This window comes from Microcaecilia unicolor, chromosome 2, assembly GCF_901765095.1.
Source record: "Microcaecilia unicolor chromosome 2, aMicUni1.1, whole genome shotgun sequence".
Lineage (NCBI taxonomy): Eukaryota > Metazoa > Chordata > Amphibia > Gymnophiona > Siphonopidae > Microcaecilia > Microcaecilia unicolor.
This window is the reverse complement of record NC_044032.1, coordinates 541,015,660-541,041,029: the sequence shown is the minus strand read 5'-3', so window position 1 is coordinate 541,041,029 and position 25,370 is coordinate 541,015,660. Positions and strand designations below refer to the sequence as shown.

The window sequence follows — 25,370 nt, the reverse complement described above, 5'->3', positions numbered from 1 at the left end:
ACATAGAGTTGGCATTCTCCTTGTTGCTCATTTAATGGTTGGCTTCATGTAAAAAGGTGCTAGAAAATCAAAGTTGGACCCAAAAAGCAGCCCTAGCGCTGCTTCATGAACTTATGAGAGGTGAAATAGGCACCTGCTTAGCAGTGTCGTAGCCAGAAGGCAATGTTTAGGTGGGCCAGCAGGTTGGATGGGTGGAGCACTAGAATTGAAAGAGAAAAACCCATCACCTGATTCACCTCTGCTCCACTCCCAATAACTTCAATGAAGGTAGCAGTGCAGGTTTCAGTGGCTGCAGGCCACATTGAGGGCTAGAAAAAGGGAAAGTACAAAAGACTGCATTCTTCAGTCACCATTTAGCCATAGTCCTGCAACACATATGCTCCCTCCCCCCATGGTATTGAAGCCAAATACATTCTGCATCCACAAAATCCCCTGGCCCTCCCCCAACAATGGATGCAGAGCAGAGCTATGACATTTCTCCATAAAACTCACCAAAGAAATGTTTTCTAGTGTAATCTCAAAAACAGACATATTTAAAGCAATTTTTAAAAAACCTTTAAAACAAAGGTCCCTCAGAACCTAGAGCAAATTTACCATGCCAGCACTAACTTCCAAAACAAGGATCCTACCGAAATATTACAATGGAGCCCTAAAATATCAATACATTTATCAGGTAAACTGAACAAGCCAAATCATGCCTACCTTGAAGGTGCTCTCGAGCAGGTCTAAATGTCATGCCTAGATTATTCATGTACGTACATAGATTGTGTATTTTATAATCGATGTATATACTTGTGAATTCCACCCACACTTCACTCAAGTTCTGCCCCTGTACACTCTTACCAGCAAAGTATGTGGCTAGGACATCTACTTTCACCGTTTTTGCACCAGTTTTATGGAACTCTATTCCGCTCAACGTTCGAACTGAACTTTCTTTGAAAAAAGTTCAAAGCTCTTCTTAAAACTTACTTTTTTATTCAAACTTTCCCACCAACACTCCAATCCCTATAATCCTGTTGGGGTTTATGCTGCTTAATACCCTTGTATACATTACACGCTTCCTCTCTCAATGTCTGCTTTTCATCACCCTCCCTTCTTTCTGTTTTTTACAGAAAATAATGCTTCCCTTTTCAGTTGATTAATATAAGTTAAGTTCCCTATCTACATCTTTACCATTTTCTTCCTTTTCTTTTAATATGCATTTATGTTGTCATTTTATAGCGCTTACATACTTATTTTATTTGTGGTATATAGTAAATAAATTTGAAATGTGAAATCTATGCACCATCATGTCATGGTGTTCACTTTTACGCTGGTCAGTGTTTTATGAGAGGCCATTTACTTGCACATGTGACCACATACCCTTGAAAATGCTTTATAAAATTACTCTCACTGTTCCACAAAATGCCTTAATAAATGAATTGATTGAATCCTTTCCGTGTATTCCATCAGTTAAACCAGTGCAGATTCTCATCACTGATCCGTGGGAAATTTTACCACATCCTAGAAGCCTCAAGCCATTAATGATGAATCACCTGATCAAGCAGAGAGAGACAAAATGTCTTCAAGTATCAGGAAATTCAGAGGTCCTTTTACTAAGTTGCACTAACAGATTTAGCACAAGCTAAATGATAGCACGCCCATAGGAATATAATGGGCATCTTATCATTTAGTGCATGCTAATCATTAGTGTGAGCTAAATCCATTAGCGCACCTTAGTAAAAGAACCCCTTAGTCTGAGACCAAGAAAATGTGACAGAAGGATACATAAATATTTTCCATAGTTTTGGGGCACCATGGGTCTGGTTAAAAAGAATTTCTATTCGAACCGGGATAAATTGCCTATATATGTATCATCTTTGAACTCCAGAAAGAAGCTGTCTTTGGTACAATGTAAATTTGAGAGACTGAGATTATACTCCACATACCTGGGTTTAGGAGTGAGGTTCATTACTGTCATGCTGTGTTCAAAAATAATCAATTGCCCACAAATCATTGCCCACAAAGGAAACTGCAGCTTTTCTATTCTAGCATTACACCCGGAAACATGATACTTTAATGTCATTTAATTTAATCTGCATTTATATTCCACTTAACTATGTAGCTCAAGGTGGATTACAGCAAGAATCCAGGAAACAAAATAAGAAGTCAGCAGTGCTTACATTATCAGTGTAAAATTGCATTCAAAAAATTGAATAAATATGAAGAATTTGATCATATATATGAGAATAACCTATCTAGAAGTGTAAATTTGCCAGTTACAATAGAACCAGTGTGTCTAAAAATCAATAGAGCAATAATGCAAATAAAAATCCAAACCCTCCCAGGTTAGTCTAGAGCATTCATCCTCAGCATAAGTATTTTGAAAACGGCCAAGTCTTCAAGCAGTGACATAGTAACATAGTAGATGACGGCAGAAAAAGACCTGCACGGTCCATCCAGTCTGCCCAACAAGACAAACATATGTGTAAACCTTACCTTGATTTGTACAAGCCTTGTTCAGGGCACAGACCGTACAAGTGCCTGGATCTCAAGTAATTATTAATTGACCCTATTTCTTTGGGTAACATATGCCACATATCTGGGACAGGTACATACTTCCACACACTTTAATGTGTATCTGCCCCATTTAAGAACATAAGAATTGCCATACTGGGTCAGTTGAAAGGTCCATGTAGCCCAGTATCCTGCTTCTAACAGTGTCCAAGCCAGGTCATAAGTACCAAAAGTAGCAAGATTCCATTCTATGTACCTCCAGGATAATCAATGTCTTATTTTAATTATTTTCAGTGCTTGATATACCGCTGATCTTTCTTTATGTTTTTCCACACCTTCCAGGTATTTATCCCTGTGGCAGATTTATCATTCACAAAAAGCCAAACCTTTTTCAACAGCCTCACTGCAATATTGCTTACAAAAATATTGAACTGAACTAGAACAAGGATTGATCTCTTCAACACACCACTAGTAATGCCTGGGGTGAACTTCATTTACCAGTGCACACACACCCAAGTGCACAGACATACACGCACACATGCACTTCACATACACCACTCACCATGTACATAAAACAAATACCTCCTACACCCCCTGCCATTCTGCTGAAATGCACTTTTTACTACATTTCTCTTCAATGAGTTTCCCAAATATATATGACCGAGTCTGCCAACAGAGGAAGAAGAAATGTATTGTGTGTCACACTCTAAGGTGGTCATTTACTGACTAAGGGGGTCTTTTACTAAGCCCGGTAGCATTTTTAGCTCGCGTTAGAAATCAGCTGGCGGTAAATGCCGAACAGTCCATTATATTCCTATGGGCATTTCAGCATTTACCACCAGCTGATTTCTACCATGAGCTGAAAACACTATCACGGCTTAGTAAAAGATCCCTCAATAATGTGCAGGCCAAACATTTTTGTTTTGCCCAGTTCCCCTGTTCTTTTGGGGATTTTTACAAATTTTGTTTAGGTTTTTTTCTGTTGTTGTATTGGGAGTAATGTAACCAACAGCACATTACACACTATTGCTCAACAGTGGGTACAAACTATCACTCAGCATCAGTGGTGTGCTGGTAAATTTTTAACAACAGGCTCTCTCCCCGGTCCACCTCAGCGCCCCCCCCCCCCGTCCACCTCGGCGCCCCCCCCATCCACCTCTGCGCCCCCCATCCACCCCTGCGCCCCCCACCCACCTCTGCGCCCCCCCCCCAAAAAAAATTGCAGAGCTGACTATACCGGGGGGGGGGGGGTGGCAGCGGCCAACACATTACTCTCTCCAGGAAAAAAAAATGAAATGATCCCAGGTTCCAATCTAATTCATGTTTAATATGGGATAAAATGCCATAAATAAGTAAATAAACATAAACTTTTAACGTTCAGCATCTGATTCTCAAAGTGGACATATTCCAAACACTATAATGAAAATAAAATTATTTTTTTTCTACCTTTGTTGTCTGGTGACTTTGTTTCTCTGATCATGCTGGTCCAGTATCTGATTCTGCTGCTCTCTCTGTTCCCTTGACTCCGTTTCCAGGGCTTCCTTTCCATTTATTTCTTTTCTTTCCTCCTTTCTTCTTCATTTCTGGTCCTCCGCATACTTGACTGTACAGTGGATCCAGCTTCTGCCTATTTTCTCCATCCATGTGCAGTTTCTCTCCTCACTTCCTTTTCCCTCATCTAATCTCCTTCCTCTATCTTCCCTCCATGTCCAGCATTTCTTCTCTCTCCCTTCCCTCCATCCATGTCCAGAATTTCTCTTGCTCTCCCCGCCATCCATGTCCTGAAACTCTCCTCTCTCCCCTGCCCCTCTCTATCCATCCATACCCAGCAATTCTCTTCTCTCCCCTGCCCCCTCTGCCCAGCAATTCTCTCATCTGCCCATCCATGCCCAGCAATTCTCTCCCCTGCTTCCCTCTGCCCATCCATGGCCAGCAAATCTCTCCCCTGCCTCCCTCTGCCCATCCATGGCCAGCAATTCTCTCCCTCTGCCCATCCATGCCCAGCAGTTCTCTCCCCTGCCCATCCGTGCCCAGCAATTCTCTCCCCTGCCCCCCTCTGCCCATCCATGCCCAGCAATTCTCTCCCCTGCCCATCCATGGCCAGCAATTCTCTCCGCTGCCTCCCTCTGCCCATCCATGCCCAGCTGTTCTCCTCCCTTGCCTCCCTCTGCCCATCCATGCCCAGCAGTTTTCTCCCCTGCCCCCCTCTGCCCATCCATGCCCAGCAGTTCTCTCCCCTGCCCATCCGTGCCCAGCAATTCTCTCCCCTGCCCCCCTCTGCCCATCCATGGCCAGCAATTCTCTCCCCTGCCTCCCTCTGCCCATCCATGCCATCTGTTCTCCTCCCTTGCCTCCCTCTGCCCATCCATGCCCAGCAGTTTTCTCCCCTGCCCCCCTCTGCCCATCCATGCCCAGCAATTCTCTCCCCTGCCCATCCATGGTCAGCAATTCTCTCCCCTGCCCCCCTCTACCCACCCATGCCCAGCAGGTCTCTTCCCTGCCCCCCTCTACCCACCCATGCCCAGCAGGTCTCTCCCCTGCCCCCCTCTACCCATCCAGCGATTCTCCTCCCTCCCCTGCCGCTCTGAAGCATGTCCAAAGATGTCCTTCGCTCCCACCATCCCCTCCCGCTCCCCTCCGTCTTTTTTTAATTACCTCCGTCGAAGCGCCGCCATTTAAAGCCCTGCTGCGTGCTGGCCGGCCGTCTCCAGGCTTCCCCTGCTTGCTACGGATGATGTTCGTGCCTTAGTCCCGCCTTCACGAAAAAAGGAAATGACGTCAGAATGAAGGCGGGACTAAGGCACGAACATCATCTGAAGCAAGCAGGGGAAGCCTGGAGACGGCAGGCCAGCACACAGCAGGGCTTTAAATGGCGGTGCTTCGACGGAGGTAATTAAAAAAAGACGGAGGGGAGCGAGAGGGGAGCGAGAGGGGAGGGTGGGGGCGAAGGACATCGTTGGACATGCTTCGGAGCGGCAGGGGAGGTAAGCATGGCCAGTGATGGCACCCTCCTGTCATGCTTACCTCCTGCAATGGAGCTGGCTCGCCCCCAACAACAACCGGCTCGCAAGAGCTGTCAAAATTTAACAAGCGGCTCTTGCGAGCCGGTGCGAGCCGGCTCCAGCACACCACTGCTCAGCATGCACTATTGACTAATATCATTCACATCTCTGTGCACATGTCATCACTTGGCTTCTGTTGTGATTCCCTATACTCCTTCCCATTCTCTGCGCTCATTAGATTCCTATAGACTTGTCCTTCCTTCAACCAAAGTGGCTCATTATGAATCTACCAGACATTCTGCTTTCCAAAACTTTGGAATGACCTCCCACCACCCCTTTGATTAGAACTTTCTTTTCCTCGATTTAAGACTCTTCTCAAATCCCATTTTTTTTTAACTAGCTTTTGGTTCCAACCTGACCAGCACTTGAGTGCTTCTGATTGTTTTCCATCCACTGGGTACTATTGCAGGGGCTCTGCGCTGCCTATTGCAGGTGGAAGTTGTTTTAAGATGTCTATTTGCACTTCAGTTCCTTTGTAACATATTAGGTTCTTTGTCTGGTGTCCTGATTTGTGTCTAGGTGTGCTTAGTTCTTGGATGTATGGTACTTTTCCAATTTTAAGTTGGGGTTCTTTTCTTATTACATGTTTGTAATTTTACTTTGTAAACTGCTGCAACCTTTTCTAAGATGGCGATATATCAAACGTACCCATAAATACAAACATAAACTAACCCATTTTATACAACTGATTCTACAATGAATAATGTGCATGAATTGCATTAGCTTGTGCTGTTAGTTAATCCCCCCCCCCCCCCCCCCCCCCACAGAAATGTGTTCTTCCCAGCTTGTTTTTAATTGCCTAGTGGTGGAATTTGTAGGAGGCTTTGGGGCTCATTTTCAAAACAGAAAAACATCCAAGAAGTGGCATAAATCTGCATTTGGACCTTTTTCTCACAAAATGTCCAAATTAGTATTTTTGAAACCAATTTTTAGATGTTTTCCCATGAAGTTCGTCAAAAGTGTGTTCAAATCACAAGGGGGCGTGTAAAGGGTGGGAACACTTGAACATTTTTTCAGAAATAATGAAACAAAACAAAACCATCCAGGACTAAACCTAAAACATTTTGAGCTGGACCTGTTTTTATAAAAAACATAAGGCACAAAAAGGTGCCCTAAATGACCAGATGACCACTGGAGGGAATCAGGGATGACCTCCCCTTACTCCCCCAGTGGTCACTGATCCCCTCCCATCCCCCTTAAAATGTGAATAAAAAACATTACCAGCCTCTATGTTATACTCAGATCCATTAGAGCAGCATGCAGGTCCCTGGAGTAATCTAGTGGTGGGTGCACTGCATTGAAGACAAGTGGACCCAGGCCCATACCTCTCCCTACTTGTGGTGGAAAAAACTCACCAGAAATCCATTGTACCCTTCACCCATAATGGCTATTGAAGTGGTGTACAATTGGAGGTAGTGGGTTTTGGATGGTTTGGGGGGGCTCAGCAGACAAGATAAGGGAGCAACGGTGAAATGTGTACCTGGGAGCATTTATTTGAAGTCCACTGCAGTGCCCCATTGCTCACTTGGAATGTCTATGTGGCCAGTCTACTAAGAATTCTGGCTCCTCCTACATCCCAATGGCTTGATTTTGTGCATTTTTTACTTGAACTTTTTTTTTTTTCAAAAATGAACCAAGAAGATAAACGCACAGAGCACAAAAAAATCTAGCAAACAGCCATTTAAAAAAAAAAAAAAAATAGATGTTCTGTTTTGAAAATGGCTTATATTCCCCACTTGAATTTTGGACGTTTTTAGCAAAATGTCCAAAGTTGGATTTAGACATCATATTGAAAATGCCTCCATGTATAAGCCTAAAATGTGGTAAGAAATGCGTAATAATTGCGCACAATGCATACTTATACTTCTGTTTTAGTTTTATGCTACTATTTATCATTTCTATAGCGCTACTAGACGTACGCAGCACTGTGCACTAAACACTGATGAGACAGTCCCTGCTCAATATAAATTACAATCTATTTGAGACAAACAGGATAAATAAGGAATTGGGGAATTCTTATGGTGGGGATGTATAAAACAGACATGGGTACTGAACAAGTGACTAGGAGTTATAAGTTAAAAGCAGCCTCAAAAAGATGGGCTTTTAGCCTAGATTTGAAAACGACCAGAGACGGAGCATGACGTACTCAGTCAGGAAGTCTATTCTAGACTTGCAGTGCAGCAAGATACTCAGCCTTTCCCATCAAAAACCACTCAGAGCTGCTTATAATGGACCCAACTGCTCCTGTGGCAGTTTTAATGTTTTTTTTCTTTGGATAGATGTTAAATTAGTCCTAAGGCCTTTATTCAATAAAGATTTTTGTTTTTACACATTTGTAATGAATGCCCTTAATGTAGTGCTGTTAACACTATTTTGGGGATAAAGTGGCCCTTCCCTCTGGCACCAGTGTTTCCATTCTTTTAGGACCAGTGATACAAAGGACAAGGTGATTGAAACAGAAAAATGAAGGCAAACAAAGACCATGTGGCCTATCCAGTCTGCCCATTCATGCCATCTACTATCCCTACCACTCCCTTAGAGATCCTATGTACTTGTCCTACGCTATTTTGGGTGAGATGGGGGGGGGGGGGGAATTATGAGCTCAATATGCACTGTCATGCATATGCCTCATAGTGGCAAAATCTAAACAAAGCCGTTTTGGCAACAAAAGGGGGGAGGGACCAGAGAGTTTCAAAACATGGTCAAAATGATTCTGGGGTTCTCCTTTTCCCATCCTTTCAACGGAAAAGTAGGTGCATGCAGATGAAAGCTACACTTGTGTTACAACTGGAATAGAGATGATATTGTGATGCCTAAGGTTTAACTATCAGCAACCTGATATGGGTTCAGAATGGTGACTAATTTTATCATATGTTTGGATTGCGTAGACAGTAACCCACAATGGTTTCAAGGTTTGGCTGATTCCATGGTTGGCTGTCAGGTGATCTAGGGCTTTCAGTTGTAGGGTGTACTTAGAATGCTTTGATGCACACTCTGCTATACAAAACTGCCTGTAGAAAGTGACCTGGCATTTTAAAAGCACCACACAATAATGTGAAAGCATTTTGGTCAGTATTCAAAATGTTTGCCTGCCTAACTGGGAATTAGCTAGACACATCCTTATGGTTAATGCTTCCCCCTTGTGTACGGCGAAATTTTATGCAGACAAGTCGTAACAAACACCAAATTTACCTAGACCAAAAGAGGTCATGCCTAGAGAGTTCAGAGGGCACAGTATCACTTTGTCTGCAGAATGCAGATATACATCTTTAGGCAATGTGAGTTAGTTGGATAAATATCTGCCCTAAGCTAACCAGAGAATTTATCCAGTTAACTTTATTTGGGTACATTCAGACAGATACGAGATGAATATCAGGAAAAAAATTAAATGGGCAAACTTGTCTGGTAATTTTAACTTTTTAAATATGGACCTCTTTGTTTTAACTATTTTATTGATTTATTGTATATAATATACTGCTAATTGAATAACATGTTAGCAGTTTAAAATAGAATCCATATAATCTTTTTGTAGCACATGTATCACTGTCTTAGTGGGAAGCATGGAGTAGTTTGAGCTGAAGTCCAACCAGGCAGCTTCACTGTGAATCTGCAAGCAGCTGGTCTACCCTTTAAAAAAAAAAAAAAAAAAAGGGGAGTGTGAATCATTTGAATGAACCCATGGATCTCACACAGGATTGTTGAACTGTTTACATTCCTTTTTTTTAAAGCTGGCATATCCGTATTGGCAAAAGGCCCAGTCATCAGCAAACATTTTTAAAGCTGGCTTGGCTTTACATTGTGTCTTTAAAGCAGAAATACTCCGATTTTTTCAAAATATTACCTTGTCTTGTTCTTGACTTTATTGCTTTGGCTAATGATCTTATTAATGGATCCCTTTTGTTTTATCATATTGAATCTGTTACTTGGAATAAAAATGGATTTCACTTTTTATTATGATCATGAGTACTCTTTTTTTTTTTTTTAAGGATCTTCTGAATTTAGGCATCAACTGCTCAGCTAGTTGATGTGTGTCATTGTGATGTCTGTGAGGGGCTTCTGATGAGGTGATGCACGAGAATCCTTCTATCAACTTATCACATGATATTGAAAAGGGTTTAACTGAGCAGGAGAGGCTTAGCCGGTTAGCAGTGATTTTCAGTCCGCTAACCATCTAAGTAACGGCATACAGTTAGGAGACCAAAAAGAGTGTCCTAACCTTATGTGCTAAAGTTACCCAGGCACTGGTCTAAATATTAGCCAGTGCCCGGTTAACTTCTGGGTGACCGCTGATACCTGGATATTAAATGCTGGGAGCAACGCATGCCCTGGTATTGAATATCCGGGATCAATTCAGCCCGCGGCTGAGGGCAGCTCAGACAGTGCTTACAGCTGCGGGCTGGATATCAGGTGGTTAGCACCTAATTTCTGTAGTGCGCAGCTGCAAAGGGAGCATTGATGTGGGAGGAGCATGGGCAGGTTGCACATATATACACATAGAAACAAAGAAACAGAGATAAATCAAGGCAGATATCTACTTTCCATGCCATCTTCTTTCCCTTCCACTCCCTTAGAGATCCTATATACTTGTCCCAAGCTCTCTTGAATTCAGATGCAATTTTCATTTCCACCACTTCCACCGGGAGGCTGTTCCACAAGTTCATCATTCTTTCCGTGAAGAAGTATTTCCTCGGGTTACTTCTGAGTCTGTCCCCTTTCATCTTTAGCCTATGCCCCCTCATTCCAGAGCTTCCAATCAATTGAAAGAGACTTGCTTCCTATGCATTTATGCCACTTAGGTATTTAAACATTTCTGTCATATTCCCCCCCCCCCCCCCCTTGCCTTTCTTCCAAAATATATATATTGAGATCTTTAAGTCTGTCCCCATACACTTTATGATGAAGACCATTGACCATTTTAGTAGACAACCTCTGGACCGGCTCCATCCTGTTTATAACTTTTTGAAGGTGCGGTCTCCAGAATTGTACATAATATTCTAATGGGCCGATGATCGGAAGCAAATGCGGGTGCTAGAGGCTGTTAGCACCATACTAGCACCTGTGTTTGCTACTGCCCCATGATCAGAGCCCCCGAGTACGTGAAACAACACGCTTGGGAACTCTGACTGCAAGTAGCATGCAAATGCATGCTAAACATGTTCCTTCCCAATGATCAGCGGGCAGCATGCCAAAAATTGGTGCGTTGTCTGCGGCAAACCCCACGCCATCTCAGAGCTGACGTTAAGGTTTGCAGACCATTGAGGAGGAATGATGAGCCCTGTCCAGCATGTATTTGCATGTTAGCAGGCCCCCCATTTCCCCCAATTGATCCCCCCTTTCAGAAGCAGAAACCCGGACCTCCCATCCTCATGCCATCGACACAGGAACCCTGTCCCCCAGACACAAGGTCACAGGGGGACTGGAGATTTATACTGGGGCTGGAGATCTGGTGGATCTCCAGTCCCCCTAACCCCCCTTGCCCTCCCCCCAACCTGGTGGTCTAGCAACTTTCTTCTCCGCACCCCTCTTGTACCTTTGTTGGAGGAGGGAGTAATACCCAGTCGCTCCTGCCCTGTTCAGCACTGCCTTCAAAATGGTGCCCCTAACGGTAGTATCTCACCAATACTATAGCTAGGGACACCATTTTGAAGGTGGTGTTCAAAGGGCAGGAGCAAGTGGGCATAACTCCTGCCTGAAGAGCCCCTCGGACCCTGGAAGACCCATACCCCGGACCACCAACCTTTCAGGAGGGGAAGGAGGCTTCAACCCTGGGGGTGGGGGTGTGCTTGAGTGGGGGGGGGGGCGGCTGGAAGGTGAAAGGTGAGCTTTTACCGCACCTCAGCGAATCCCCCCCTAAATTTTAGCACCCTTTCTAGGATTAAATCCTATTTCTTCTAGCAGTTCTGCTTAGCATACTTTTTTTAAAAACTCAAACGTTCTTCCCCCCCCCCCCCCCCCTGTTGTTTCAAAGGTACAGTTTTAAAAACTGGCTTTAAAATTACATGGCAAGGTAGTCTTACAGAGCTAAAATTCACAGAACATTAAGGAACAAAGGGACATAGCTGGTTAACAAGGAAATAAAGATTTACAGTGATAGGAAGTAGTACCAGTGAATAACATATTGTACCTGCCAGACAGTTGTCCGTGGGTGTGTGCTATTGATTGTGATGCCAGGTTGTTGCCATGCAAGAAAAACTTCAGTTTTCCTGAAGATGAACAATCATGTTACATTCATTTGCTAGAGAAATTCTCTCAAATTGAAGACCCAGAAGGACAAAGTTTTAGCTAATATGCAGCGTATGTGCATGTTTTGAATTGCACTTATGCTGCATATTAGCTGAAGTTTTTCTTGCATGGCAACAACCTGGCATCTCCCACTGAAACAAACAATCAATAGCACACACCCACGGACAACTGTCTGGCAGGTACAATATGTTATTCACTGGTACTACTTCCTATATATATATGTATGTATGTTACATGTTCTATATATTTGGTAACAGATGACCTATAAGTTTATACTTGGTGTTACAGCTGCACTGTATTTTGATTACTTGTCCATGAACATGGTTCACACCTACACACCTGTCAAGTCTCCCGCATTGAGCTGGAGACTCCCATTTCAGAGGGCCATCCCCTGCCCCAAATAAGTAAACTCCCTCAGAACGATAGAAACGTGAGAGCCAACCAGTCAGTTTTTTTCACTGACTGCATGGAACCACAAGAAGCTTCAAACTGCATGGCCAGCACTTCCTGCAATGAGACTAACAGGTAGGAAGTGTGGGCCTTGGGATTGGAAGCTGTTCACAGTGGCAGTTCTGACAGAGAAGTGTTGCAGTTAGGGTGGAGTGGGGGTGAGGCATAGGCAGGATGGGTTGGGGCATGAGCTGGACTGGGATTTGGGATCAAAATCTCCCACTTAAAAATTGCATCCCCATGGCAACTCAGCACCTTAAAGTTAACCCCCCCCCCCCCCCCCCCCGTCTCTCTCTCTCTGCATTGACTTCAAAACACATTTAAATTTATACCCAGATATTCAGCACCGGGCCATACATGGATATCAGTGTTCAATATCCAGTACCTGCCAGAATTGAAATCAAATGAAACAGAAGCACAGAGAGGTGACGATCTGCAAATGCTCAGCAGCAGACAAACGGAACAGACCAACAGACAGTAAAGATACAAAGCTTTATTGATCGAAAGTGACTGACGTGATCATGTTTTGCCTTCACCTAGCTGCGTTAGGAGCCAACTATAGAGGATCGAAAATAATCCTTCCCCTTTTGTTTAAAACATATGAGCAAAACAGCAACAGCTGCAGCTGTCTATCTCTGGAGCAGCGTTTCTTCTAAAAGGGAAATGATTATTTTGAATTTCTTATTGTTGGCCCCCGATGCAGCCTGGGTGCAGGCAAAAGGTGATAACATTGGGCACTTTTGATCAATAAAACTTCTTATCTTTACTATCTTATGATCTGCTTAGTTTGCTGCTGAGCATTTGCAGATCGTCACCTCTCTGTGCTTCTACCTGCCAGAATTTATCCAAGTGCTGCGAGTATCCATCACTGGTACCTGGATAACTATCTAGACAAGTTAGGATAACTACTTTGCTGTCTTAACTTGTCCAGATAGCTATCCAGGTAATGGCGTTGAATATTGGCGGCACCTGGAAAACGTCCAGCTCTGTCTTGGTTCCATCCTCATACCACCCCACAATCAGTGAAAATATTCAGCATCATTATCCAAATAATGCTGCTAAAACTAAGTGGCTGGTCCAGTGAGTACACTTATTCAGGTAGGAGCCACTACTGTCTAGATAAGTGCTGCTGAATATCGACCCCTACTTTTTTTTAGCCATATTATCTGTGTGTGATTCACTTGTTTGGGTGAGTAATGCTATTTTCATGGTCACAATCCAAGTGAACAGAAAATCTAACAGGGCGCAAGACAAGCATTCTCATTCTTACCTTCCTTAACATACATTTTCGTTTATGAGATTTATCGTAATACAGGTTTTGACAAATTTTCTTTGGATGTAGGAGCCAGCCCAAAAATGTAGGAATCAGTGGCTGAGACCTTTCATCTCTTCTCCTCTTCCCCTCGCCCCCCCCCCCACCCCACATTGTCTCCACCAAAACTGAAAAGTGGGGGTTGAGGAGGAGGTGAGATCTCCGAGGTGTGATGTAGTTCCTTTAGGGCTCATTTACTAAGGTCGTGTTCCCATTCCATGTTTAAGGGAAACGAAAGCTTAGTAAAAACAGGATTCCAATGCAACTGTGCAAGCCACAGGCAGAAATACACTGCCAGCAGTCCCCTCCTCATCCAGTCTCTCTCTCTCATTCCTCCACCCTCTTGGCACTCAGTTTCACTCCACCTCTATTCCCCCTCCCCGTTTTCAGGTTTTCTCTCACACATATTCCTCTACACTGTTGTTACCCGGTTCACTCTTTCTCCCCATCCCCACCCTGCCATCACTCAGTCTCTCTCTTATTCTACCACCCTGTTGCCACTCAGTTTCACTGTCTCTCTCTCCTCCCCACGACCTCCATTGTCACCCAGTCTCTCTATTGGGCTCATTTTCGAAAGAGAAGGACGTCCATCTTTCGACATAAATCAGAAGATGGATGTCCTTCTCCCAGGGACGTCCAAATCGGTATAATCGAAACCCGATTTAGGACGTCTACAACTGCACTCCATCGCAAGGATGGCCAAAATTCAAGGGGGCGTGTTGGAGGCGTAGTGAAGGCGGGACTTGGGCATGCCTAACACTTGGACGTCCTTGACCCGTAATCGAAAAAAACAAGGATGTCCCTGACGAACACTTGGATGTTTTCACCCGGACCTGTTTTTCTTACGACTAAGGCACAAAAAGGTGCCCAAAATGACCAGATGATCACCGGAGAGAAACAGGGATGAGCTCCCGTTACTCCCCCAGTGGTCACTAACCCCCTCCCACCTTCAAAAACATCTTTAAAAATATGTCATGCCAGCCTCAGAAGTCATACTCAGGTCCATGACAGCACATGCAAGTCCCAGGAGCAGTTTTAGTGGGTACTGCAGTGCACTTCTGACAGGTGGACCCAGGCCCATACCCCCCCTTACCTGTTACATTTGTGGAGGAAACAGCGAGCCCTCCAAAACCCACCACAAACCCACTGTACCCACATCTAGGTGCCCCACTTCACCCATAAGGGCTATGGTAGTGGTGTATAGTAGTGGGTTTTGGGGGGGCTCAGCACACAAGGTAAGGGAGCTATGTACCTGGGAGCAATTTATGAAGTCCACTGCAGTGCCCCCCCTAGGGTGCCCGGTTGGTGTCCTGGCATGTCAGGGGGACCAGTGCACTACAAATGCTGGCTCCTTCCACAATCAAATGACTTGCATTAAGACGTTTTTGACATGGACGTCTTTGGTTTCGAAAATCGCAGAAAGTAAGAAACATCCATGTCTAGGGACGACCAAATCTAGGACGTCCAAATTTAAGGATTTGGACATCTCTGACGGTATTTTCGAAAACAAAAGATTGACATCTATCTTGTTTTGAAAATACGGGTTTCCCCGCCCTTGGCTTTTGCCGTTTTGCAAGGACGACCAAACGCAACTTGGATGTCCCTTTCGAAAATGCCCCTCTGTCACCCAGTCTTGCTTGTGTTTTCTCTCTCTCTCTCTCTCTCTCTTCCCCTGTACCCTGCCATCATCCAATTTCCTTCCGCTACCCCTCTAGCACCTTCCTCCCTCAAATGTGCCACCTTGCAGATGGCCCTCATTATTCAGGAAACCAGCTAGTCACTTCCCCAGCCCATGACTCTCTCTCCCCATCCCCAACCCCATGTAGTCAGCTAAATCCTCTCCCCCCTCCCAGCTAGCTAGCCAGTTAGTTACTCACCCCTCAGACTTCCTATTAGACCAGTTCCTTGCCTTGAGCTTCTTGCTAACCTGCTACTCTCTTTGAGTTTTGAGCTGTGGTATTCAAGAATTCTTGCACTGATCTCAAGTCTCACAAGACCAGCATGAGAGCTCGTGCACCGTGCAGCTTAAATTCACAGAGGGCACACTGTGGGCAGAGAAAACGGTAGCAACAGTACTGATAGCAGTGATGGCAGAAAAAATAGGCAGGAAAATCACAAATGCCAAAGGGAAAATTTTAGGACCCTTGGTAACCTGGCCCCTGGGATTTGTCAAGCATTATGTTAATACATGGTACAAAGAAGTAGAAAGCCTATGCAACAAATTTTATACGTTCACAGCTATGTTGGTTTTGAGGAGGTAAGAAGAACATATAGAGTGAGACAGAAAAGTAATCAGCTTTTTAATCCTGTGAATGTGTACAAAATTGCTTAGAGATATCAACTGCAATTTGTCAGGGAGCACTGTTTACCCTTCCATCGAAACCCATAGCAAACAATTCACATCTCATAGATACTTTTAATAACTGATGACATCACCGGGTGCTCCAGTTTCACTGTACTTTGAACTAAATTAGTTGGATGTACAGTTCAAAAGAATGTAAGGTTTCAGTCTGCAATTATTTGAAGAACTTATGAGGGACTAGTTGTTGGTCAAGTGAAATGGTGATGAGCCAGGCTCCATGGGGGTAGGTGGTCAAGAATAAGACTATTTAATTTTCTAGAGGTCATTTATTGTTTTACCATTGTTTTATTGTGTTGTATGTGCTTTATATTTTATTATCCTAATTATAGTTGATTCTAGTTATATGATTATATTATGTGTTATGTTGTTCATCGTATTAAGTTGGTTGAGAGGGTGCAATAAATGTAATCAAATAAAGTTAATATTTTTCTTTTCAAAGGAAAATCTTAAGAGAAGCAGGACATTTTATAAGAGTAATAAAACATTCTAGAGTATGCAGTATAGCATTTCAGTGGACTCTGATTAATGAAAGCACTTGGCCCTTGACCTTATGCCTCACAACACATCCAGTGGACTTTCTAAAATTAAACTAGAAAAAAATTTTTCCATAGGCATTGTGTTGCTCAGTCTCAGTGTGTGAACTGAAATATTTTAGAAAATGGATGTGAAAAATCTGGCACAGTGCTTTGTCATTGTCAGTCGACTAAGTATGTCTTGCATTGTGTGGTGTCTACCAATGGCAGGGTAGATTTTTCAATGGCTGATGACTCTCCACAGGAAAAAGTAGATAAAGGTGTGTGTTAAAAGATTTCTGTACATTTTGGCCTTTGACAGTGCAACTTAAAAAGCACCAGGGTCATACATTGAAATATTTTACTGAACATTTTTTTCTACTATTACCTTAGCTCTGCCAAATGTCTGAGATATATGAATGGCAAACACTTTTGAATTATTTCCCTTCAGAGAATTCTTGTAATAATTGTTTCATATACCTTTAAAATTTTCAAAATGAAAGCCTTAATATTGCTTCACGAATTATTGTTTACATATAGACACAAAATGTAAAGCAAGATAGCCCATACAATACAATGGGGTTCATTTTCAAAACAAAAGAAGTCCAAAAAACATGATAAGGCGGTAGAAGGACTTTTTCCTGGCAAAAACTTTTTGACACTCTGATTTTAGGTGTTTTGCTCCACAGATTGTCCAAATTAAAGGGAATGTGACAGGGGTGTGTTTTGGGCAGGACCTGGGTGGGACATGGCAGGGCGGCCCCAAAAGATAGACGTTTTTCTGCAGTAATAAACAAAATGAACATCTAGGGGCAAAATTAAGATTTTTTTTTGGCTAGACCTTTTTCAATCACAATTAAGTGACCAAAATGTGCCCTAAAAGACCAAATGCCTACTGCAGAGATTAAGGCATAACCACCCCCCCTTACTCCTCCAGTAGTCACTGACCCCTTCCACTCCCTTAAGATGTGACAGTGACAATACATACCCATGCTCTAGGATAGCTTCACATATGATGGTCATTCCTATTAGAGCAGCAAGCAGGTCCTAGGAGTAGCTTACTGGTCAGTGTAGTGAACAGTAAAAAAGGGGACCCAGGCCCATATCCCATTCTAACTGGTACTTTTGTGGTGGAAGGTGTGAGCCCTCCAAAATATACTAAATACCTACTGTACTTGCATATAGGTGACACCTGCAAGCTTGAGAGCTATTGTAGTATTGTACAGTGAGGTACAGTAGGTATTTTTCTGCTCCTGGAGAGAATTATGGTGAGATGTTTACCTGGCATTTATGTGACATCGACTGCAGTGCTCCCTAGGCTGCCCCATTACTCTACTGGAATGTCTGTGTGGCCAGTCTACTAAGGGCCCTGTTTATTAAGCAGTGTTATAGGCATGTTAAAGTTTTTAATGCGCGTTTACCATGTAGGTGCCTACAATATCTCTATAGGCACCTACATGGTTAGTGTGCGTGCTAAGTGTAGGCGCCCTAAAAATGCTAACACACCATAGTAAACGGGGTCCTAAGAATGATGGCCCCAGACATCCTAATGGCTGTTTTTTGGGTGTTTTTCTCTTGGATGTTTTATTTTCCAAAATGCACTGAGCACAAAATGCTTAGCAAAAAAGGCCATTTTTGAACCAAAAAAAAGAGATGTTTTTAAGGTTCCAAAAATGGCTGTGTTCATCACTCAATTTTTGGATGTTTCTAGAAAAACGGGCAAAATCAGACAAATGTTTTTTTTTTAATAAATCTGTTGATTAATATCCAGACCAATTTACATGGTACAAAACAATACCAAAGAAGAGACAACCAAAGCTGGATAATATTTTTTATGTATCTATCCTTAATTCCCCCCCCCCCCCGCTTTCCCCCCCTTTTATTTCACCTGTCAGACATATGTTTTATTGAAAATGTCCCTCAATGCCAGGAATAACTTAAACCATGCCCATTTTTCTAGTCACATTCCCTTGATTACATTTCTATATTTGATCTTAAATGTATCACTAAAATATCTAGAAGTGAGAACAATTAGATCAGCTGCAGAATCGGATAAAATTGTGTTCCCATTGTGTTATCAATATCCTTTAACTATAATTTATTGTTTTTGTTTTCTGATCAGGTTTCAGCAAGGTTTGAATGATTTTGGCATAATGACAGCAGAGGATTCCACTACTGTGATGAGTAACGATTCTTCGAACATGTCTGCATCCAATGTACATGAAGGTGTATCTGGTGTACCTAACGAGGCTGCTTTGTTGGCATTAATGGAGCGTACTGGATACAGCATGGTTCAGGAGAACGGGCAAAGGAAATATGGAGGTCCTCCTCCTGGCTGGGAAGGATTACACCCTCCTCGTGGCTGTGAAGTCTTTGTGGGCAAAATTCCCCGTGATGTGTATGAAGATGAATTGGTGCCAGTCTTTGAATCAGTGGGTCGTATCTATGAAATGCGTCTAATGATGGACTTTGATGGGAAAAACCGTGGTTATGCATTTGTTATGTACACACACAAACATGAGGCCAAAAGGGCTGTCAGAGAACTGAATAACTATGAGATCCGTCCAGGGAGACTTCTAGGGGTTTGCTGCAGTGTGGATAACTGCAGACTATTCATTGGAGGCATCCCAAAGATGAAAAAAAGAGAAGAAATACTAGAAGAAATTTCCAAGGTGACAGAAGGAGTACTTGATGTCATTGTTTATGCTAGTGCAGCAGATAAGATGAAAAATCGAGGGTTTGCCTTTGTAGAGTATGAAAGTCACCGTGCAGCCGCCATGGCACGAAGGAAGCTGATGCCTGGAAGAATTCAACTGTGGGGCCACCAGATAGCAGTTGACTGGGCAGAACCTGAGATAGATGTCGATGAAGATGTGATGGAGACGGTGAAGATCCTTTATGTGAGAAATTTAATGATTGAAACCACAGAGGATACCATTAAAAAGAGCTTTGGTCAGTTCAACCCCGGGTGTGTAGAACGTGTGAAAAAAATCCGTGATTATGCTTTTGTACATTTCACGAGCCGCGATGATGCAGTTCATGCCATGAGAAAGCTTAATGGCATTGAACTTGAAGGATCCTGTATCGAAGTTACCTTGGCCAAGCCAGTAGATAAAGAGCAGTATACACGCTACCAGAAAGCAGCTAAAGGAGGAGCACCAGCAACAGCAACAGAAGTAACTCAACCAAACTATGTTTACTCTTGTGATCCTTATACATTAGCATACTATGGATATCCATACAATGCTCTAATTGGTCCAAACAGAGACTACTTTGTGAAAGGTTGGTTACCAAAACTTGATGTTGTGCATGCCTTTGTGTAGTTAATCAGTTTGCCTGAAACAGAACAGTTCTGACTTACTGTTTAAACACCTCTGTAATCCTGTTAATGTTAATGAATTTCATCTGCTCAGGACATTTACATTTGGATGGATCATTGTTACTAACCTAATGGCATATCATCATGAGATACTAATCCAGTCATGGTTTTTCTCATTCCAGAGAAGTCTGATGTTTGCTCTCCAGCAAAATATATCAGAATGAGTTAGAAAACCCAGACTGCATTGGAATCTTTTGACATGGAGTTGTTATGGCAGTACTGAGATTTCTTCAGAGGAATCCAGGTCAAATATATCAAAATATGACTCAATATTGTAGGATTATAGAGAATGAACAACAAATACCCGATTAATACAGTAAGGGAAAGTTGTTGTTTTCTTTCTTTCTGGATCAGAGCAGCTTTTCTGTTTGAATCTTGTGTGTCGAGGGGAGATATCAGATTGTTTGATTCCTGTGACTATTTCTCTTAGCCACAATCAAGTGTGCTCATACTTTTCTGATTTCTCTTTCCCCTCATGGGTATATGAATTTAAGAGATCACCTTAAAATTGAAACCCATGCTCATTCTTTAAAAGCAGTCTTTGAAATTTAACGCTGCCATGTATATGTGCTGTACCTTTAAAAAGTCTAATTGATAGCAATCATAGTACTATGATCTTTTCTTGGAGATCTGCTTCACTCTGTAATGTGGCCTCTCTCTTTTATTTGCTAGCACTAACAACAGTTAATACCAATGCATCATTTATTTTTTTGCTGACTCACTCTACAGTAATAGCCAAGGGCACAGTAAAGAACACCATCACAAAATCAAAGATGATGGGGTGGTTTTCAGAAGCCAGGGCAATTTGAAGGATTGAGGATACTTTAGTACCAGTGGACCTTCAAGTCAAATTGCTTGCAGTTCTGGTTACCACGTCTCAAAAAAGATGTGATGGAATTAGAAAAGGTAAAGAGAAGGGCAACGAAAATGATAAAGGGAATGGGACGACTAACCTATGAGAAAAGGCTAAAGCGGCTAGGGCTCTTCAACTTGGAGAAGAGAAGGCTAAGGGGAGATATGATAGAAGTCTATAAAATAATGAGTGGAATGGAACGGGTAGACATGAATTGCTTGTTTACTCTTTCCAAAACTACTAGGACTAGGGGGCACTCAATGAAGCTACAAAGTAGAAAATTTAAAACAAATTGTGGAAAATATTTCTTCACTCAACGTGTAATTAAATTCTGGAATTCGTTGCCAGAGAATGTAGTAAAAGCAGTTAGCTTAGCGGGGTTTAAAAAAGGTTTGCCTAGCTTCCTAAAAGAAAAGTCCATAACCCATTATTAAAATGGACTTGGGGAAAATCCACTACTTATTTGTAGGATAATCAGCATAAAATGTATTGTACTGTTTTGGGATTTTGCCAGGTACATATGACCTGGATTGGCCACTGCTGGAAACAGGATGCTGGGCTTGATGGTACTATGTACTTATGCTTTTAAAGAAAATCAAACTCAGTAAGTTTCTGGGAGCACCTGCTTTACCAATGGGGACAGTGCTCATGGGAGTTTGAAAATCAAATTTTGACACTTATTTCACCTCCTTATCCCCTTGCCCTTCAAAACTAGGTATCTTGTGAAACTCTATGGACAGATTTAGTCACTGAGGTTAGGTTATATTTGATGCTGGTCCTCCTCAGACTGTGTATACTTTTCAAGCAAGACATACACAGGCAAAGTTTTAAACACACTGGGGAAGTTACAGAGGACTGCTGAAGACTTATTAAAGATTAGTAGCCAACGTAGAACACTTGTATTATTTATCCTAGGAGACCGTAACTTTGGGATTAGTGTCTGCTTTCAGCATTAGCCCTTCTTTTCTGTGACTTAGCATGGGGTAATGCTGTAGTAGCAAGCTTCCTGTTCTAAAATCACATGAGCTGCTAAGTTACTATAGCAGTATTTTAAAAATAGCTATAAAAAGGGACTGATTTTTGACAAAGGCCCCACCCTTCAGCGAGTGATTTTCAAATTTCCGTTAGCTTTTTAAACTATCAACTTTAAATGAGAAAATCCAGTGCTCGATCAAACGTCAGAGATTGTTTTAAACACTGGTCATCACTGCTGAATTAAATCTGAATTTTCAGCACTCCTCTCCAGATAGAGGCCAGCATGCTCCTAACTTTATCCACATAGCAACCTTTTCGCTGTCCCAACTTTATCTAGATAGTTATAGCTAACTGAATATCACCACTAACCAAATATCTCCTAGCTCAACCCAGACTTCACTCCTGGACCATCCTGGCACTATCCGGATACTGTCTGTAACAATATTCAGCAGTTGCTATCCAGATAAATAGTTTTGAATACTGCCTTCAAAAGTAAATAAGGGCTTGCCAGTGAAATTTTTTCATGGACATCAAGGTCCCCTCCCCTACTCTCAGCAAAGTTCGATCTTCCATTGTGTTTTATCAGAGAACATCAGCTCTCTGATATGATCTCATTGGGATAAGAATACTAACTGGGTAATTCCTTATCATCCTGCTAGACCAGTCCAGACCAATGGGTTATGTCCTGGTACCAGGAGGCAGAGAAATTTGGATATTCCAGTGAGCAGTGCAGTCTGGAACAGTTGAATGTTTCTCAGGCTCCAACAGATGGTGCATGTCAGACTGGTGCAGCAAAAGATTGAGATAGGCCTAGGTTTTACGTTGAGTCTTAGGCCTGTTCTCCTGGAGATCAGTCCATGGACTTTTCCCCAGTTGAGCTTGAAGTGGCTTGGCCCTCTATAGTTTCAAGGTCACTTACAGGTATCCCCAGGGTGCTAGGGCCCGGTGGCAGCTCCCAAGGGCAAATAATTGTATCTTTTTTATACTTTTGTCCTCCAAAAGGCATTCAGTTAAATAGAACAGTGCAACATAGCTGACTTTTGAATGGATGTGATGGAATACTACTGTAAGTCAAGTAATATCACAGCCATTACATTCATTCATTCCTGTGCCATTTCAGTCTCTAATAGCATGTAATTTGGCTTCTGTGAAGATACCATATTTAACCTACGTACAGTGTAAGATATGGGTCTAACTGCTTTTCATATGATGCAAACACTGAAATGCAGTACTCACAATTTTTTTAAATTTTTAGTTTTTTTTAATGAGCTCCAGTGGTTTTTACTGGTGTATTTATCATGTTATTATGTTGGTATTATAAGCAGGCAGCATAAGAGGCAGAGGGCGAGGTGCAGCTGGCAACAGAGCCCCAGGTCCCAGAGGCAGTTACCTGGGGGGATATTCTGCAGGCCGTGGCATTTATAGCAGATATCACGAAGGGAAGGGTAAACAGCAAGAAAAAGGCTTTGAACTTATCCCCAGCTTGGACTTGCCTGCTGTCAATCAAGTTGCCCTTAAACACGGTACAGGTTAGTCTAATTCTATAACATTCCAATTTGCTCAGTTTTATCTAAAAAGCATATATTTGGGTTTAGCCTTTAAACACTTTTTTGTATTTTATTTTTGGGGCCCTTCTTTTTGATTATGCTATCAAAATATGTTCTTATTCAGGTTTTAGTCTAAACCAAGAACTATTTAGTTCAATACGGCTTTATAAGGAGTCCTCGTTGCAGAAATATTTCCTAAATGTTTTGCAGTCACGTGCAATGTAACACAAATTTTTAATAGGTCTAGTTAAGAATTAGCATCCAGGGGACAATAAAAAGAGGTGAGTCCAGATTGGCTCTGAAGGGAAGGAAAATATTAGACAGACAAACAGCTTTGGGATATTTCAGACTGAAGTTCCAGCAAGGATGACTAGATTATGAGTTGGTACAGTAGGTGTTTTTTGACTCCAGAGGGCTCACAATCAAAGGGGCCCTTTTATGAAACTTCATTAAAAGGTGGCTTTAGTGCGTCCTTACTAGGGTTGTTCCTGCACGCTAAGGCCATTTTTCCCGCAGGCCATTAGTGCGTGAGCCCCTACTGCTACTTATTTTGTAGGCATTAAGAACTCCCATGCCAACCATGTGCTAATCAGTGAACAGATTAGCACAGAGCACAATGGAGAGTTAAGTGATTTGCCCAAGATCACACAAAGCTGACATGGGAATTTGATCAGGTTCTCAGTCTGCTGCTCTAACCATTAGGCTGCGCTAGCAGAGAGAAAGTTGGAGTAGACTACAGGAGGAACAGAGAGAAAGATAGATAAAGTCAGAGAAACAAGAGCACATCTCAGAGAGATTTTGAAAACAAGGAAGACTGTGAAAGAGACAGCCGCCAAAGATAACCAGTTCTTGGTTTAATCAAAACTATGAACGAGAGCAGTTGATAGCTAAAGAGACAGAAAAAAAGGAAGACCCTCTAAAAATATTATAAAATAGGCTATGTTTTTTTTTAAATAATTAAATTATAACACACACACAAACGAAGTGGAATGAAAGGTTCCAATGTATTTCTTTCAAGACAGGCAACAATCATCTTTACTACTTTTGAGCCTTCGGCCAATTGAGGAGCTTGATAGGCTGAAGCTCCTGCCTGCTTTAAAATACACTAAGAACCTCTATTAATGCCAATCCATCATAACACATATATTTAATGTGAATGGGAACCTTGGCAAGCTTTTTTTTCTCTTTGAGACATGGAATGTATTAGATTAAAGACATTTTCATAATCATAAGAAATAATTTTGTAGCTGATAATGTTGATTCTGGTGCTCATTTAACTAATTCAAAATATATGTTTGCTATTTTAGGTGGTTTGATAGCTTCTAATATCTGTGCATAATCTTTCTGCAGCCTTCTTTAACCAAAATTTAATAATCATGTATGTTTATTTGTGATTTGCCTCAAATCCACACATTGGTGCATGCCTTCTGCTCTTTGTGTTTATACCTTAGCTGGAATAATTTAACTTAAGGCAAAGAAGATTCAAGTATGCTCAGTCAAAATGTGTTAGAAAATGAGCCCTGTTAAGGTAAATTTTATCCAACCTAGCATGGAAAGCCATACTTCATCCCTAATTTATGGAGAGCTCAAAAATAGAAATTATTAAACTATGGGAGGGGGGCTATGACAAAAGGAAATAGGACTTGATATACTGCTTTTCTGTGGTTACAATCCAAGTGGTTTACATACTGGTACTATTGTGTACCTGGGGCAATGGGTTAAGTGATTTTGCCCAGAGTCAGACGAGCTGCAGTGGGAATTGAACCCAGTTCCTCGGGATAAAAGTCCATTGCACTAACCACTAGGCTACAGTATATTAAGCAGTTAGTGGTGTAGTTATCAATGTGGGCTACTATTAAGATGTGTTAGTTTACCACTAATTTGGTGGTATATCAAGTGTGGAATAAGCATAAACACATTTTAGCACAGGTCCCATTTTATGCAGGAGATCTAATAACTGGTGTTAACAGTAGAATAACATGTCTTAACGGTAGCCCACATTGATAACTTTCCCCCTTAATGCTGGAATTAATATGTGTTGTCAGCACAGCAGATAATGCAGAACACCATTTCAACAGGTGACATTAAGTGCATCTGCATTATCTATAGTACAGGTAATTCACACTAACCCCAAGATTCTATATATGGCAGCTAAAGTTGCGTGTGCAAATCTGGCAGT

General features: G+C 42.2%; 1 protein-coding gene across 6 annotated transcripts in view; it reads left to right on the top strand.

The window, feature by feature from the left end:
- Nucleotides 1-25,370, top strand: part of RBM47 (RNA binding motif protein 47) — a 270,111-nt gene that overhangs the window by 219,714 nt on the left and 25,027 nt on the right. For 5 of the 6 annotated variants that reach the window (XM_030191322.1, XM_030191326.1, XM_030191325.1 and 2 more), the window contains 2 exons: nucleotides 18,560-19,719; nucleotides 22,967-23,173. In XM_030191322.1, the coding sequence (XP_030047182.1) occupies nucleotides 18,560-19,719; nucleotides 22,967-23,173 (1,367 nt within the window). The remainder of the gene's footprint in view (nucleotides 1-18,559; nucleotides 19,720-22,966; nucleotides 23,174-25,370) is intronic. The other variant, XM_030191327.1, reaches the window with a different exon arrangement.